Here is an 18,137-nt window from a genome sequence, read left to right as displayed (position 1 = left end):
AGGGAAATCTTGAGCTAAGAGGAGGGTGTGGCTCTTCTATAGAATAAGCGAGGAGAACGGTCTGTTTAACTGAGGATTTGAAGCAGGGGTGGGGTGTAGTGCAAGGTCAAAGTCAGACTGTAGACATATGTTCAGTCTGATTATTCCTGACCTAAGAAGCCCGGCAAAGTTGATAACTTTTGACATAATGAGTGGGTTGGGGGAAGAGCTGCTGAGGCCTTTCAAATATCATGATGGTTATGCATGGAACTTAAGTAGAGTCAGCAGTTATGTAGGTCAACCTGGAGGTATTGAGGAATCATAATGAGCATTTTTTGAGATCCTGAAATAATGGTAGAAATGAAAAGGAGGAATCAGACATGAAGATTTAGGAAACTTCATTCTAATGCTGACGGCCATTAGTTTCTAGAGAACTTGGTGACTGATCAAATATAAAGGAGATGGAGGAATCAACAAATGATCCCAGAGTTTTGATTTAATGTGGGTGGATGAAGGGTGTAAGCTCATTGACATAGCCTGAATGGACTGTTAGGGGAAGAAACAGGTAGAGTGTACTGCAGAGCGGGACCTCATGAGGGATATTGGACAGAGGGAGGTGAGCTAGACATGAATAACAGTCAGGGAGGTGGAAGCTAAACCAGCATAGATGAACCACAAAGGAAAATGGAAGAGCTTCAGGAAGGAGGAGTCATGGGGGTTCCAGAGATTTATGAGTTCAAAGGATTAGGAATGGAAAGACATCACTGAAAATCTAAGTTATGGAAATGGCACAGGTTGTGTGGAGTTTAGGAAAAAGGGAAGGAAGTCAAAACAATGGGCATACACACTTTTCGTTCTTTAAATTTTTAACATAAATTGTGGTCAAAGGATCAAGTGAAAGTTTTTTCAAGGTAGAGGAAAAGTATAGAGCTCGAGGTAGGAGCAGAATACTGAAATTGGAGAAGAAAAAGGAAAATGGAGCAAAGGTACTCAGAATGGAATCAAAGGCACACCAGGGCCATAACTGAGGTGAGGGATGTGGGACACTTGCCTGGGTACAAAATTGAAGCGTCCCCCAAACTCAGTATCAAAGTAAGTAATGTTCTAATTAATACTTTTGAAAATTTAAAATCAATAAAAAACTATGATGAACAAAATATTAAATTTTTTCTTTCTTTCTTTCTTTTTTTTTTTTAAGAGATTTTTGCTATAGAGCGTATGTGTTCCCCAGAGAAACAGAGAGAAACAGAAGTAAGAAATCACCCCCTCCCCCTGAGGTGTTGGCCATGCCGCAACCCCTTCTTCTCAGTTTTCCTCTTGGGATTTTGGGCATGCACACACATGCACTCAGCATGATTTTTAAGTTGCCGGGTTCAGAACTTGAACCATGGTTGACTATATGAGAGTCCAGCAATGTAACTATTACATTATCTGCTGGCCCCCCAATTTTTTTTTTAAAGATATCTTTTTAAAAATTTTCAAGATGATACAAAACTGTATTGTGGACCTTTGTGAAAAAACACTATAATTATTTTCAAAATAGATTAAAATTATCTTTCGATAAAACATAATTTTTTCTTCAGAATGAGTCAGAAATACATTGAGAACATTTTAGAAAGCATCCATGATGTTTTTTTTTTTTTTGTGAGATTTTCACTGTAGGGCGCGTGTGCTCGCCAGACAGACAGAGAGAGACATAGAGACAGAAAGCGAGAAATCACCCCCCCAGGGGGGATGGTCACGCTGCAATCCCTTCTCCTCCTTTCTCCTCTCGGGATCTTGGGCACGCACGCACACACGCCCGGCGTGAGTTTTAAGCCACCGGGTCCGGGACACGAACCGCGGTCGACTACGTAGGAGTCCAGCGACATAGCCATTACGCTAACTGCTGGTTCCCAACATCCATGATGTTTTCAAAATGGATTGAAAATACATTGTAGAGTTTTTGGGAAATATATCTGTAATAAATTAGCAAAGTTTTCACATTCTATTTGTCATAAATGTTTTATTGATTTTTTGAATGGTAATTTAAAAAATCCCACATGGCTGGCTGCACAAATCAAGTCCTGGATGTGGTGGCTTGAAAAAACACATGTGTATGTACCCAGAATCTCCAGAGGAGAATGGAGAAAAAGGGATTGCAGTGTGATTATTCCCTGTGGGGGGTGCTTTCTCACTTTCTCTCTCTCTTACTCTCTCTTTTTCTCTCTCTCCAGTGAACACATGCTCTAATTTTTAAAAAAATAATATTATGATTTTTGTTGATTACTGAGTTTTTAGTACCTCTTAAAGTTTGCATCTGAGATGGGTGTCTCAGTTTTCTTACCCTGTCCCTGGCCCTGGCATAAAGAATAGTACCTTTCAGGATGCTGATGATTATGCTTCTTTCATGGTGGACATTCCTAAAAGCAGTAGTGGCATCCACAATCTCTTCACATTTTCATGCCTGTACTGTTTCCTCAGTCTCTCTCCTTGCACTCTGGCTCTTTTTTTGTCTGCCTTTCATTCTCTTCTCCCAAGACCATCTTCCATGGTTCATTCCCTACCTCCCCAAACTTACCCCCTCTGTCCCGCATGCTCCCCACTTCTCTCCAGTCTCTCTTGTGTCCAGATAGACCAGCCAGAGTTTGACGTTCCCCTCAAGCAAGAGCAGGAACAGAAAATCTATGCCCAGGTAAGATGCATGTGGACAAAGGCCCTGCCCTCTGAGGTCAGGAGAAAGGTAGGGTCTTCTGGTGACTGTGACTGAGGTTGCCTCCTACAGATTGTTCGAGAATACCTGACTTACCTGAATCGGCTGGGGACCCTGCTGGGAGGAGACCCAGGCAAGGTGCAAGAACATGCCTCCTTGTCCATCTCTATCACCTCACGGCTGTTCCAGTTTCTGAGGCCCCTGGAGCAGCGGCGGGCACAGGGCAAGCTCTTCCAGATGGTCACTATTGATCGACTGCAGGTGCCTTGAACTGGGAACTGGAGCAATGTGGGTCTGTCTCCAAAACTTTCTTTACCTCTTTGATCTCTTCCTCCTCCATCTTTATTTCCATTCCTAGCTTTCTCTGACTTCATCCCCTCCCCTAGTATTTTTCACTTTCTCCCAAACCCAAGGGGAAGCCTTTTCCTTTTCCTTCTCTCCTCCTTTTCTTTCTCCCTCAGCTTTGTGTCTCTCCTCTAAGGAAATGGCCCCTGCCATCGACTGGTTGTCTTGTTTGCAAGCGATATTCGCACCGATATCCCTGAGCTCCTCCCAGTCTCTCGTGGTCCACGACCTGGAGTATTTGAGAAACATGTCACAGCTGGTAGAAGGCCTGCTTCTGAAGCACAGGTTTGTCCCATGGGGATAGAAGGTAATGTAGAGAGTCTGAGGACCGAGGTCTTGGGGACAAAGGGGACCTCGGAGAGTGCAGACTGGGAAGGAAAGAGGGACTCACTGCATGTGGAAGCCGAGAGGGTGGGAGAGAACAAGAAGTCTTGGGGCCAAGGGGGCATGGGAAATGGAGAACACCCCAAATTGAAGGCTCAGACAGGATAGGGAGCTGCAGGAACACCAGCCTGGAAGGAGCCTCTATGCTGTAGGAGATGCTGGTAGCCTTCATCATTATGGCGAGGTAAAAGCATTTATAGCTTTTTAAAAGCTGAGGGCTGTAGGTAAAGAGAAGGCACAGGAGATGAGGAGAATGAAGTGACAAAAGCAGGGGATGCAGTGAGAGAAGAAATCTGGGGAGGGGACATTTCTCAGCTGTAGAAAGTGGATTCTGGAGCCCTTGTGGGAAAGAATTTACAAGACCCAATTTTAATTGTACTTAGAGATACATCTTAAGATGAGCTGATGTGTCTTGTGGAAGTGGATGAAGCCGTTAGGTTAATTCTGAGTCCAACCGTCATGGAATCCAGAACCTTCTCTCTCTGTAATTTGAGATGGTTGTCTTTTTTTAGTTTCTTCTATCATTCTCCAACCTCACCCTAACCTATACCAAGGAAAGCTCTTCTTGATTTGTTTGCATGTCAAGGGAGTTGTTTCTTATAAATCTAGAGGAGAAACAACTGCACTCAAGACTAACAGTGACTTACACAAGGGGAGGCTTTTCCTGAGGCAGACCCAGAACCCTGGAGTATATGTGTGGGTCTCTGTCTCCACAGTGACTTTCTGCAGAGTCATATGATCTTGGGGCTGGTGGGGACCCTTTCGCCGGCCCTGGACAGTAAATTTCAGGAGGCACGCAGAATACTGAGGCAGAAACTGCGGGAGCTGACGGAGCGACCACCCATGGTGAGGAGTGAAAGCAATGTATTTTCCCAGGTTGGGACTTAAAGGAGTTTCTGTCATTTTGAGGAGTAAACGTTGGCTTAGTTTCATCAGGGAGGATTATGGGAGTAGATGCCCCTCCATGTTTGGGCCTTTTATGAAAACGGACAGATGGTTCACCCAAAGCTTAAGTCTGAGAACCAAGATGCCCGGTACTAGACCTTTAGACAGATATCTCTTGGCCACCTCTTTGGCCTTTTGCTGAGTATTAGAGTTTAAATATAAACCTTTGAGGTCATCAAGGACTGCTTCTCCAATGTCATGAACCTTAAGTTTATTTTCTCTGTTATCCTGAGGAATATGATTTGAGAACCTGGACCCAGAGCTTAGGATTCCCTGGAATGAGACAGATATGACAAAAAGGCACCTTCCCTCTGTTAGGTGACTCCATGTTCAAAGTTCAAATGAGCTATGCAAAAAGTTCTTCTCTGACATCCAGTGGGATCTGCTGGGTCATAGGTGGGCTTCGTGGTGAAGATCCTGCTATGTCTGAAGGGCTGCATAGTAAGTGTACTTTCACTAACCAGAGTCTACCACATAATGTAAGATGTAGACACTCCTTTACTCAGAACCTTGAAATCCTAGGTCAGACACACCCAAATACAAGTGGAGGTGTCTAGTACCTTGCATATGTTCTAATGTCTATAAAAGCTTCAATTAATCTTTAAAATCACCATTTTTTTGTGTGTTTCTTTTAGTAATTTGTGGACTATTTGTCTGCTTTGGAGAAACTCTATTCTTTGGCAACCTGAAATATCTGTGGTATTCAGAGTGGGAAACTGCGTCTGGCTCCATAGTCTAGTGGTTAAGAGAGCTAGATTCCACATGGCTGACTATAGTATGAATCCCAGCCAGGTGGCCTGAAAAACACACTGGGCTTGTGCATTTGTGTGTCCCTAAATCCCAAATGGTAGAAAAGGGATTGTGATTTGACCATGCCCCAACTGGGTGTGCTTTCTCTTTCTTTCCCTCAATCTTTCTTTTTGTCTCTGGTGAGCTCACATGCCCCCTGGAAATTAAAAATTTCAATAACATAAAGACAGTAAGGATAGCCACAGGGACTAGAATGTAATTATTACTTATCGAGATGTTATATATGCTGCACATTTTCCTAGGTCTTTTAGATCTATTAGCTGATTTAGTCCTTATAATTCCATGAGATACCATAGATGTCATTATGTCCCTAGCTTACAGAGGGGGAACTGGAGGTCAAAGGTTAAAGAACTTGCTCAAGGTAACGTAGCTAGCAACTTGGTAGAAGGAGGATTTTAACTCTGGCAGCCTCTCTCCAGAGTCTGTGTACTTAGTAATTGTGCTCAAAAGCAGTCCTCCTTGGGACCTACACTCCGGTGAGCAGGTCCCCAAGAAACTTCTGCCCAACCCTTTCCTTGATCCAGGTGAAGCAGAGCAGAATCCAGGTCTTCTTGGTTGAGGTTGGTACAAAATCCTGGCAGCAAATAGCTCCCTGCAAATCCCAGAATCATGGTCTGATAGCACTTCTTGGAGGGTAAAGAGTGATGACATTGAGATTCTCACCTAAAAATATAGAATGCTTACAAATTCTGACATCACTTTTTTAGGGTATATAATTGTCCTTGAGCTTAAAAGCTGAATCAATCTCTACCAATACATTGTTGTCTGACCTTAAAGAAGTCGGCTCACTTCTCTACAGTAACAGTACAAAATATGACGCATAAAATAATAGCTGATATGCATTGCATAGTCACTCTCAGTCAGAATTTATGATAGATTATCTTATTTAGTCCCTCAGAACACTTCAATTACAATTTTGTTCATGCAAAATTAGGCTCAAAAAGGTCAAATAACTTTCCCAAGCCCACACAGTTCATAGTGAAGAAACAGACTCCAAAACAGATGTTTGGTTCATGAGGCCACGTTTTTAATCCATGCTATGCAGGATTGAGAAATATATGGGCATTTCAAACAGGGGCTTAGCAAACCTTCCTATAAAGGGTGAAACAGCAAATTTTTCTGGCTTTGTGGCCCATCTGGTCTGTGTCGCAACTACTCAACTGTGTCTTTGCAGTGCCAAAGCAGCTATACTAGGTGAATGGAGGGACACAACTGTGTTTCTAGAGAACTCTGGTTTAGACAACAGACTCACTTGGAGTTCTCAAAAGAAATCAGGGAGGGCTTGAATGATCACTGGGATCTTTGTGCAATAGGTAGAATGAAAGCAATGTCTAGAGAAAGAAAGGAATTTTCTGGTGAAAAAAGGCGTATTTTCTCTTAGGGATAGACCATAAGGCAGGCTGGCTAGAACTTGGTGCAATGTGAGGGATCCTCCTGGCGGCAGTGGCTGAGGAGAGATGGTGAGGCTTGCATTGAAGGCTGTGCCTGTTGTTGCTGCTGGAGCGCACCCCAGCTGTGAGCATCAGCAGGTGAGCTAGGGCAACTGAAACAGGGTGAATAGGATAACAGCAGGGAGAAAAGCTGGGAGGGCCGGCAAGGACCACATAGTCCAGTAGGCCTTGTGGTTTCCTCGGCCTGGAATGTGGTTGTGCAGAGGGGTTTATCTATTTGAACTTTTCATTTTTCTTTCTTTCTTTTGGAGAGGTTTTTGCTATAGGGCACGTGTGCTCACCAGAAAGACAGAGAATGACAGAGAGACAGAAAGTGAGAAATCAGCCCCCGGGGAAATGGCCACACCGCAATCCCTTCTCCTCTATTCTCCTCTTGGGATCTTGGGCATGCACGCACATGCGCCCAGCATGAATTTAAGCCACCAGGTCCAGGACCCCAATTGCAGTCGGTTGCATGGGAGTCCAGCAACATAGCCATTACACTAACTGGTGGTCCCAACCTTTTCAAATAACTTATTTTAAGGTATTTCCTGACTGATGTATGATGTGGGAAGAAGAATGGAATCAAAGACACCACCAAATTTTTGGCCTTGATTTGACCGAATCGAGGTTTTGGTTCTATCTAATGGTCATTAATTACAGACTTCTGACTATATTCTTCTGAATGAACTCTACAGTGTCCTCATTCAAAAGAGTGCTAAGTCTCATTATCTAATCACATTTCATTGGTTAATGTTGAATAGATAGTCAATGAAATTGGATTTCTTATGAGGTTGAGTTTTGGGAAGTAAAGCAGTACTCCACATTTGTAATGGTTAAACGTTATTTATAGTCAGCCTAACATCCCAATATATTCAAAAAATGTAAACCTTCATTTCTATCATCCATTATATTACCTTTCCTTTCTAACCTTGGGTCGTTTGTAATCTTATTCAAATGAATGAAGTGTATTTGATTCAGACTACTGCTAAGTTCCTGAAGGGTGAAGGGCACTGAATCAGGTTACTGAAGACCTGGCTATAGATTCATCCATCCATTTACAAAACTAAGCATCTACCGTATGCCAGACACTTCTCTGGACACTTGGGATACAGTAGCAAACTAAACAAATATCCCTGCCTTTTGGCACTTCTATTCTAGTGGGAGAAGAAAGACAATAAAGTGACTGAACAAAATCTGTCAGGTAGTGTTGTGGAAAAACCAGATAGGAGATGAAGAAAGTGAATGCTGGACTGGGAGCAGTTACGAGCCTCAGTAGGAGAGTCAGGGGGGTCATGTTAACTTGGTCTCATTCATTGCTGGTGTTTCATTGTGGTTCTGCCAGATGAGTGTCAACTCAAATTGTGCTATTATTCATCATCAACTTCCCCATCTAATGTATTGAGACTTAATTTTTGAGTTTACTAAATGCCTGCTAAATTCAGGATAATACCAGCAGAGTAGGGTAGTCCTTTAATATATAATATATGGAGTACTTTTAAAATATTGTTTTACATGATCCTTCAATCTGGGAGGGGAGGGTGGGACAGGTAGTCTCACTATGACAGTCACACCAGCTGTTTAGTTAATAGCCCACACTTAGGGGGTGCAAATATACTGTTCAGCGGTAGTATTGCTGTGGCCCTTGAGGACGAGTTTAGTCTACAGGTGTGTTGGGTCTTTAGAGTCTCTTACAAACTTTAGTCATCAATATTAAAAACTTAGGAAATGGCATGCCAATGTTCAGATTTCTTGTGTACACATGTGCGCACACACACTTTTATGTAAAGCTTAAGCAGTACTGGGCTGGCCTTTTCCAGAGGCAACAATTGAACAATTGGCTGGAGCTACATGGTGCAGCTTGGTCTGGGCAAGGTGTGCTCTCTTCAGTTTGCCGTAGCCTCCCACAGCCTGTGTTCGAATGTTTGAGGCTGTGCCCAGTTATGTACCCAATGGCCCCATTAGGATTTGTGGTTCCTTGTCTATTGTCTACCTCAGTTTGACGAGCTTTTAACCAGATAAAGTTTATTATTTGGCATTACTTGGGCTGATTCCATGGCCTGGTGGTTAAGGCACCTGGATCCTACATGGCCAGCTGTGTGATTCGAATCCGGGATCCAGCAGCTTAAGAAACACACTGGGCACTTGTGCATTCTCCAGATCCCTAAAGGTAGGAGAGATGGAGGAAAATACTGTTGTGCCCTTGCCCCATGGTGGGTACTTTCTCCTCTTCTTCTCTTTGTTTCTCTCTGTCAAGCACATGTGCCCTCTAGGAAAAAATTAAAAACGAAACCCTCTCAGATTGATGATTCATTCTAGAAATTTGCTGAGAAATGAACATTTTAGATTCCTGGCTGCTTGTAACCTCAAAAATCTACTTTACTTCTATTAAAGATTGGCCAAATTCTTGTTTCCCTCCAGACCCTTGAATTTTTCTTCATTTACATTATTTCTCAAATATTATTATTCATGGTCCTGAGGTTATGTGTATTAGTTTGGTACTCTAAAATTAATTCACTGAGCTTTTGTTAATTTGTATTTGAAGTTTTTTTTTTTTCATTCTTTATAGTTTGAAGATGCCTTCTCCTTCTATTTCTATTTCTCTCTGACTCGCTCACTTTCTTTTCAATCAATGTGTTATACTCTGTTATTCCATATATTGAGAAATAGGTCCTATGGCCAACGATGTTGGAAAAATGGTGAGGCACCAACAAAGGGCATCAGAAACAACCCAAGAACCAGTAGGTGTGAGAAAGGTGGCAGACCCACACTATCAAGCTTGAGTAGGCTCCCCACTGATGCTGTTGGCAGCTGACCCAGTGTGGCAACTGTCTGATTAGCGGTGATCCCAGAGCCAAGCTTGTCCTGAGGGAAAGGACACTGGATGGGATGTGGCCAGCAGAGCCTCCACCTGATCCAATCATTAATACCAGACCCAGATTTCCTTCCAATTCCTGTTTTTCACATTTGTGTTTCAAATCCCCAATTAATATACCACAGAGTCTGAATCCCTTCTCTTCCCAAGAGAGATGAATAGATCTCATCATACAGGAGATAGCATACAAAATGTGTAGGCCTCTAGATGTGGATTAACTTCCAAAAAGATAAACTTCGAAAAGGCCTAGGAGTTTCTTCTTCAATGACTACCCTTCTGGCCTTCCCTTTCTTCCTTTAGTGATCTCTGCTCTAATCTTAGAACCAGCCCCATTTATGCTGAGTGTAGTGGCAACTTTTCTACTGTCCTTCACAGCAGATCTTTTCTTTTTTTTTTTTTTTTTTGAGAAGTTTTTGCTATAGGGCGCGTGCACTTGCCAGAAAGACAGAGAGAGACAGAAAGCAAGAAATCACCCCCCCAGGGGAGATGGCCATGCCGCAATCCCTTCTCCTCTATTCTCCTCTTGGGATCTTGGGCACGCATGCATAAGTGCCTAGTGTGAGTTTAAGCCACCAGATCTGGGACTTGAACCATGGTCGACTACATGGGAGTTCAGCGACATAGCCATTACACTAACCGCTGGCCCCTCACAACGAATCTTCACAGTGGAATAGATATATTACAAGAAGAAGTCTCATGGCTTTATTCAACCTAACCCAAATTAGGTTTTATGAGTTGTAGCTCAGTCTTCCCTTAGGCCAGTAGCCTTGCTCCTTCCCCCTGGCTCATTGATTATGTGTCTGGGTCCATCTTGTGTCATCTCGAAGTTTACCCCTTGATCAACCCTTCAGAGCCACCCAAGCCCAGTAACCTCTCCCAGCATCTCTCTCTCTTTTGTGTTTATTCTCTAGGTCCTGGTGTTAAAAGCACTCAGTTGCAACTGCCTTCTCCAGCGTCTGTCTCATAACCTCTCTGCCTCAGAAGTTACAGCCCTTAGTCTCATCTGATTTTTTCTTCCCTACTTTAGCTGAAAGTTTTATAGTTCTCTGAATTTATGCACTTAATCTTTTCTTTTGTCTTCTTATTTTAGCAAGCAATGTGGCATCTAAATCCCAGTTTTACTCTGATTATTCTCTTCCACATAAGACCCTACTATGTGATACATAATAACCACTTAGAAACTGGGTTATGGTAGAGGGAGTGAATTACCATCTCCAATTTCTGTTTTGAGCAAAGTAGTGTGAGAGGGTGGGAGTTGCTGCTGGGATCCTGGAGTGGTGTGGGGTGGGTGGGGATGGGGGTGGTTGAGACCCTAATAAAAGTTTGGGTCCTTGTCCTTTCCTTCCCAGTATGGCCTCTGGAAGTTCACCCTTCAGAGACCTAATTTTCACATTTAACGAACATAGATGATTTGCTCAACCAGGCTCATGAGATGGATTCTGGAGGAGATCATAAACCCCTTCTTGCTGAGCAGAAATGAGTATCACCATGAGAGATAACAAAGTGAGGCAAAATCCAGAAAGGCCAGTTAAGAGAGCCATCCAGGGACAAAAGCCTTGGGAAATGAGGACAGGAGGAAAGAACCAGGACAAATGCATTCATTCCAGTTTTGTCTTTAGCCAGCTCACCCTCGATGGATGCAGTGCGTGGAGGAGACAGGAGCCTTCTTCAAGCCTACCCTGGCGGCCTTGTTTGTTCATGAAGCCTTTGACCCGAACACCAGAAGTGCTGTATGTGAGGGCTCTTCTTAGCCCACATCCCTCCACCTCTTTCCACCTTACCCACCCTGCCCTAGTTCTGTTAACTAGGCTCTTCTCAGTGGCATACATGGTGAGAAAGTCAAGCAGTTGCAGAGAGTCCACTGAGAGAGGACCAGATGGCCCCCTGGAGCAAACACAGTTCAGCGGCAGGACTCAAAGTATCCACAACATGAATTAACTTGGAGAAGTCGCCTGACTTTCTTGGTCTTGTGTTTCTTCAACCATAGAATAAGAACATTGAACTCCAGGACCTCTAAGGCTTTTCTCTGTTTACCTAAGATTTATTAACACATGAAACAACATGAGAAGGGATGATGTAATCTTGAAGAGGGCAAATAAATAACTACTGAATACTTTTGGAGTGCCTACCACCTGCCTGGGATTCCTGTAAGCACTTTACATAGAATACATTAATTCCTAATTTTATAGAAAAGATAACCGAGGTACAGAGATGTTAAGTGACTTGCCCAAAGTCATGCAACTACCAATAGCACAGTCAGGATTTGAACTCAGGCAGCCTGATGCCATAGCCTAAGCTGCTGATGTTTTCTTTCATTTTTCTTTACCAAGAAAGGATGCACAAAGACAGTAGATGTCTAGAAAAGCAGTAACTACACATTCAGGCTGTGAAGGAGGGACGATCCCAACTTATTGGAAAGTGGAGAACTCAGGAGAAAGAGAATGCATGCTTGAGGAAAAGGGTGTGAAGGCAAGGCCAAGAGAAAGTAGAGAGGGCAGCCCTCATCCTCATCCCTCATCCTCATCTCTTCTGAGATCTTCCCTTTCTTGGGAAGTTCCTAGGGCCAAGGCCCCTTCTGAGTCAGGTGCTGTGGGCAGGGCCAGATCCAAGGCTGATTCTGATTCTGTTTTTCTACTCCTGGGGCTCTCGCCCACACAGGCCATGGAACTATTCACTGCCGTCAAGGATGCCCTCATCTCTCGCTTGCAAAGAGTTTCCTGGCTAAATGAAGAGACCCGGAAAGAGGCCCAGGACAGGGTAAGGCCATTCACGAAGGCCAGCATAGGTGGAATAGAGTATGGATCAATACATGACGAATGGTGGACAGTGTCAAAGGCATACATTTAGCATGAGAATCAGCAGACTGTCCATTGTGGTGACAATATGAAAAGCTGGGACTAGTGCAGTGAGCAGGAGGAATTCCCTCTGAGAGTCTCAGAGGAAATGCTAGGTTCTTACTGCCTTCTATTTCTTTCCAGGTCACCCACCTGCAGGTGAAGATGGGGCCTCTAGAATGGGTCCTAAAGCCAGAACCAGCCAGACAACAATACGGAGATGTGGGTCCCTACTTTTTTTTTTTAAGTTTGCTACAGGGTGCATGTATTTGCGTGTGCGTGCACACACGCACACGCACTAGAGAGAGAGAGAGAGAGAAATAACTCCAGGGAGGATGGCCACACCATAGTCCCTTCTCCTCTAGTCTCCTCAGGATTTTGGTTTTACATGCACACATGCCTGGTGTGCTTTTCAGGCTGCCAGGTCTGGGACTCAAACCATGCAACCAGCCATGTGGGATGCAGCACTTTTACCTCCATGCCAACTGCTGGCCCAGTGTCCCTGCCTTTTTCACCTGCTCCTCAGTCCTTTATTTCTCTTTACCTCCCTGACCCTCCTGAGCCTTTGTGGAATAGTCTTCCCTGGGTGATTGTAGTCACCCCCTTCCTTGCCCTGGTGCTGGGAAATGTAATGGGGGAATATCCACAATGAGGGACTTACCAGCAGAACAGAACCTTTTTGAGCTATGAGGTATGTACATGCATATACGTGCATGCATTCTTGTGACTTGCCCCAGTGTGTTCATCTGTGTGCAGACACATGTGGTGATGCTGCATGGTGCTGGTCTCCACTAATCTGTGAGTGTCTGTGGGCTTACCTGTTTTAGCCTAAGCTACTGATGTTTTCTTTCATTTTTCTTTACCAAGAAAGGATGCACAAAGACAGTAGATGTCTAGAAAAGCAGTAACTACACATTCAGGCTGTGAAGGAGGGACGATCCCAACTTATTGGAAAGTGGAGAACTCAGGAGAAAGAGAATGCATGCTTGAGGAAAAGGGTGTGAAGGCAAGGCCAAGAGAAAGTAGAGAGGGCAGCCCTCATCCTCATCCCTCATCCTCATCTCTTCTGAGATCTTCCCTTTCTTGGGAAGTTCCTAGGGCCAAGGCCCCTTCTGAGTCAGGTGCTGTGGGCAGGGCCAGATCCAAGGCTGATTCTGATTCTGTTTTTCTACTCCTGGGGCTCTCGCCCACACAGGCCATGGAACTATTCACTGCCGTCAAGGATGCCCTCATCTCTCGCTTGCAAAGAGTTTCCTGGCTAAATGAAGAGACCCGGAAAGAGGCCCAGGACAGGGTAAGGCCATTCACGAAGGCCAGCATAGGTGGAATAGAGTATGGATCAATACATGACGAATGGTGGACAGTGTCAAAGGCATACATTTAGCATGAGAATCAGCAGACTGTCCATTGTGGTGACAATATGAAAAGCTGGGACTAGTGCAGTGAGCAGGAGGAATTCCCTCTGAGAGTCTCAGAGGAAATGCTAGGTTCTTACTGCCTTCTATTTCTTTCCAGGTCACCCACCTGCAGGTGAAGATGGGGCCTCTAGAATGGGTCCTAAAGCCAGAACCAGCCAGACAACAATACGGAGATGTGGGTCCCTACTTTTTTTTTTTTAAGTTTGCTACAGGGTGCATGTATTTGCGTGTGCGTGCACACACGCACACGCACTAGAGAGAGAGAGAGAGAGAAATAACTCCAGGGAGGATGGCCACACCATAGTCCCTTCTCCTCTAGTCTCCTCAGGATTTTGGTTTTACATGCACACATGCCTGGTGTGCTTTTCAGGCTGCCAGGTCTGGGACTCAAACCATGCAACCAGCCATGTGGGATGCAGCACTTTTACCTCCATGCCAACTGCTGGCCCAGTGTCCCTGCCTTTTTCACCTGCTCCTCAGTCCTTTATTTCTCTTTACCTCCCTGACCCTCCTGAGCCTTTGTGGAATAGTCTTCCCTGGGTGATTGTAGTCACCCCCTTCCTTGCCCTGGTGCTGGGAAATGTAATGGGGGAATATCCACAATGAGGGACTTACCAGCAGAACAGAACCTTTTTGAGCTATGAGGTATGTACATGCATATACGTGCATGCATTCTTGTGACTTGCCCCAGTGTGTTCATCTGTGTGCAGACACATGTGGTGATGCTGCATGGTGCTGGTCTCCACTAATCTGTGAGTGTCTGTGGGCTTACCTGTGTGGGTTCAAATGTACCCATCAGCGCCTGTCAGTGTGCATCCTTACTTGTATCTGCACACCCAAGTTGCCTCCTGTGTCCTCCCCAGATACAACTTGGACCCAGCTTCCTGCAGTCCTTCCTGAGCTGTGCCCGATCCCTCCGAGCCAGAAATGTCCAGAGATTTTTGCTGCCTTTTCCCCACCTCAGGTACAAGAGCAGAGGAGACACAGACACAGATCTCAGAAATACCCTTCTGAGAGTCAGGTGCCGTGGGCAGAGCCAGACCCAAGGCTGATTCTGATTCCATTTTTCTACCCCTGGGGGACTCACCCTCACAGACCATGGAACTATTCACTGCAATCAAGGATGCCCTCATCTCTTGCTTGCAAAGAGTTCCCTGGCTAAATGAAGAGACCTGGAAAGAGGCCCAGGACAGGGCCTTTTTCACGATTAGGAACAGGCAGGAGGGGAAGCTGGGCTTAGAGCTGGAAAAGGAGCTGATAGTAGTTGGGAGGGACTGCATATGTCCAGGGCAGAGGTGGTGCTGGTGTTCATTTATGTGTTCTTCCCTCAGGTGGCAGGTGTCGCCCTGGGAGGTCAATGCTTACTATTCAATTTCTGACGATGTGATGGTCTTCCCAGCTGGACTCTTCCAACCCCCATTCTTCCATCCTGACTACCCAAGGTATGGATCATTCTAAGAGGAAGTACAGGGAGTCACCAAAGGGATTGATGGGTGTTAAGATGGATGGGACTTGTGATTAGAGAGTTGGAATCAAAATGTTGAAGGATTCTGGGGTAAGAGAATCCCTTGTCTCTCCAGAGCCGTGAACTTTGGCGCTGCTGGCAGCATCATGGCCCGTGAGCTGGCGCACCTCTTCCACCAGCTCTGTGGGTAATAGGGCCATTGGGAGGTGGGGCTGTAGGAAGTCCAAGGGAAGGCCTCAGTGGAGGTCTGAAGGGAAAGGGAGAGCATCTGAAGGCTCTAGGTGGGACAAACCTGGAAGCTCTGCAGTGCTCCTGAGAACCAGGTCAGTCTGCAGTACCCACACTTCCCTAGTGTGTGGGTCTCTCACTAGCTCATTCTCTTGCTCCTTGTCAACAGTACTCCCTGGGGGCTGCCCAGCCTGTGACACTCATGCCCTACAGGGGGCACGCATCTGAAAGCTCTAGGTGGGACAAATCTGGAAGCTCTGCAGCTCCTGAGAACCAGGTCAGTCTGCAGTACCCACACTTCCCTAGTGTGTGGGTCTCTCACTAGCTCATTCTCTTGCTCCTTGTCAACAGTACTCCCTGGGGGCTGCCCAGCCTGTGACACTCATGCCCTACAGGGGGCACTCCTGTGCCTGGAACGCCATTATGCTGCTTTCCCATTACCCAATGGATCGTCCTTCAGTGACTCCCACACACTCCTAGAGAATGCTGCAGATGTGGGGGGGCTGGCCATCGCACTAAAGGTAACGCATATGCCAGGGCCACAGTCTGTTTTTACCAGCAGGCTAAAAGCCTCATCCTCAGGTTTGCTCTCCATCATCCTTTATGCAAACATAGTTGCATCGCTTTCTGCCCTTCACATTGCCACTGAACAGATGGCAGCTTGAGGGTACCCCCACTTCCTATCCCTCATTCCCTACTTTCTAGGACAATTATAGGTCTCTAGCAAATACCCTATCTACTGACCCAGACCAGTGTGTGCAGAATTTGTGAAAAAGGGCCATCAGCTGTTTTGGGATACTGTGTAGAAGGCATTGAACTTCCAAATGACCACACATCTAGAGCTTGAGGGCTACTCTCATCCTGCCCCCATATCCAGGCATACACCAAGAGGCTATTACGGTACCATGGGGAAACCACCCTACCCAACATGAACCTCAGCCCTCAGCAACTCTTCTTCCGAAGCTATGCCCAGGTAGGAAGCTGCCACCTCCCACCACATCTTGCTTCATATCAGGTAATTCCCTATTACTAAGATGCAAAGAACCTCTTGTCCTCAAAACACCCTCCCCAAATATTCCAACCCTCTGCCACAAATGTCCCTACTGTTATCTTTTCTCACTTGACCCCTCAGAATTACTCTTCAGGTTATTATAGGTTCTTGACCAAATTTATCCCTCCAGCATACTCAAAAAGAAGAAAAATTTCTATTCCCAGGTCCTTCCATATGATGAACTCAACATTTTTTCTTCTCTCATGTCCAACATACAGACCCCATAGGCCAATCCTATGGCCTACTGGTTAATGAAGCTGGATCCCATGTGGTGGCCAACTGTGGTTCAAACCCCAGCCTCAGTGGCTTGAAAGACATGCTGGTCAGACATGTGAATTGTGCCCCAAATCTTCTTTGAGGCACAAATCTTTTTTTCTTTTCTTTTTTCTTTTCTTTTCTTTCCTTTTTCTTTTCTTTTCTTTTTTTTTCTTTTTTTTTTTTTTTGAGAGTTTTTTCTATAGGGTGCATGCACTCACCAGAAAAGACAGAGAGAGAAATCGAGAAATCACCCCCACACACAAGGGGTAGCCAAGCCAAAATCTCTTCGCCTCCATTCTACTGTCAGGATCTGGGACACACACGCACACGCACCTGGTGTGAGTTTAAGCCACCGGGTCTGGGACTCTATCTGTGGTCGACTATATGGGAGTCCAGGGACATAGCCATTACACCAACTGTTGGTCCATGCCCAAAATCTTAACAGGATGGAGAACTGGAGGGATTTGCACCATTGATCCCTCTCTTTCTAGGTCTTTCCATCTCTCTTTGACAAGTGCATACCCTTTGGCAGTTAAAAAAAAATTATATAGATATAGATATATACCCCTTGAAAAAATATATTGAGACCCCTGCAACAGGCTGTTTGCCACATTCCTCCTCAGAACACCCATTCCCAGGATGGTCTCAAGTTGCTATAACTCCCTTAAGTGCTCCTCAACAGACACACTCCGCATTCTGCAGCACACTTACAGGCTCTGAGAGAGCTCCTGCACTAGACTCCACCTCTCTGTCATGTATATATGGTAAATGGCACATGGCTGGGTTCTTCCCAGACTCCTTTTGTTAGATTAAATGACTTCCAAACACAAACACTACAAGTTGCCCTTTGAGCATCTGTCCACTGCTCCCTGCTTGTCTGCTCTGCCATCACCCTTATTCACTGGTTCTGCCTGGTTCTCCTGATCCTAATCAGAACCTTCTCGTTTCCTTACCTTTTGTGGCCCTCTCTTCCTCCTCAGGTGATGTGTAAGGGCCTTAGCTCCCAGGACTCTCAGGACGCCCACAGCCCCCCGATCCTGCGAGTCCACGGTCCCCTCAGCAACAGCCCAGCCTTTTCCAGGCACTTCCACTGCCCACGTGGTGCCCTCTTGAACCCCTCCAGCCACTGCCAAGTCTGGTAACCCAAGACATCGCCATCGAGTTCATCAACATCCAGGGAACTGGGGCAATATCTCCTCTGCCATTTCTTCCCAAAATTAAAAGCCAGCACTTGGCTTCCTCCTGTCTCTTAATGATTGTCTCCTGCTATGTCCTATGCCTAGAAGTCAGGAAAGATAAGTGGGAAGAATGCCAAGAATGGTTTTATGGACACTAGAAAAAGCCAGCTATTGGTGAACTTGTGGGTCTAAAGATCAGTCGGTGGCCAAAGGTCAGACAATTAAACAAACTAGTTAGAGATAGA

At 45.3% G+C, this 18,137-nt stretch overlaps 1 protein-coding gene across 5 annotated transcripts in view; it reads left to right on the top strand.

Moving 5' to 3' along the window:
• Positions 1-18,002, top strand: part of KEL (Kell metallo-endopeptidase (Kell blood group)) — a 23,566-nt gene extending 5,564 nt beyond the window's left edge. For 2 of the 5 annotated variants that reach the window (XM_027770536.1, XM_027770532.1), the window contains 13 exons: positions 2,591-2,653; positions 2,744-2,932; positions 3,153-3,301; positions 4,117-4,246; positions 11,080-11,190; positions 12,119-12,217; positions 13,810-13,887; positions 14,576-14,676; positions 15,044-15,154; positions 15,293-15,360; positions 15,757-15,926; positions 16,283-16,420; positions 17,695-18,002. In XM_027770536.1, coding sequence (XP_027626337.1) covers positions 2,591-2,653; positions 2,744-2,932; positions 3,153-3,301; positions 4,117-4,246; positions 11,080-11,190; positions 12,119-12,217; positions 13,810-13,887; positions 14,576-14,676; positions 15,044-15,154; positions 15,293-15,360; positions 15,757-15,926; positions 16,283-16,420; positions 17,695-17,856 — 1,569 coding nt within the window. In that variant the 3' untranslated portion in view covers positions 17,857-18,002. Of the gene's footprint in view, positions 1-2,590; positions 2,654-2,743; positions 2,933-3,152; positions 3,302-4,116; positions 4,247-11,079; positions 11,191-12,118; positions 12,218-12,438; positions 12,517-13,809; positions 13,888-14,575; positions 14,677-15,043; positions 15,155-15,292; positions 15,361-15,756; positions 15,927-16,282; positions 16,421-17,694 lie in introns of all 5 variants that reach the window. The other 3 variants (XM_027770534.1, XM_027770533.1, XM_027770535.1) reach the window with 3 other exon arrangements.
• The last annotated feature ends 135 nt before the right edge of the window (positions 18,003-18,137 follow it).

This window comes from Tupaia chinensis, unplaced genomic scaffold (genome assembly GCF_000334495.1).
Source record: "Tupaia chinensis unplaced genomic scaffold, TupChi_1.0 Scaffold000140_1, whole genome shotgun sequence".
In the NCBI taxonomy this organism is placed as follows: Eukaryota; Metazoa; Chordata; class Mammalia; order Scandentia; family Tupaiidae; genus Tupaia; species Tupaia belangeri.
Note: the sequence above shows the minus strand (reverse complement) of the source record. Positions and strands in the feature narration are given on the sequence as shown.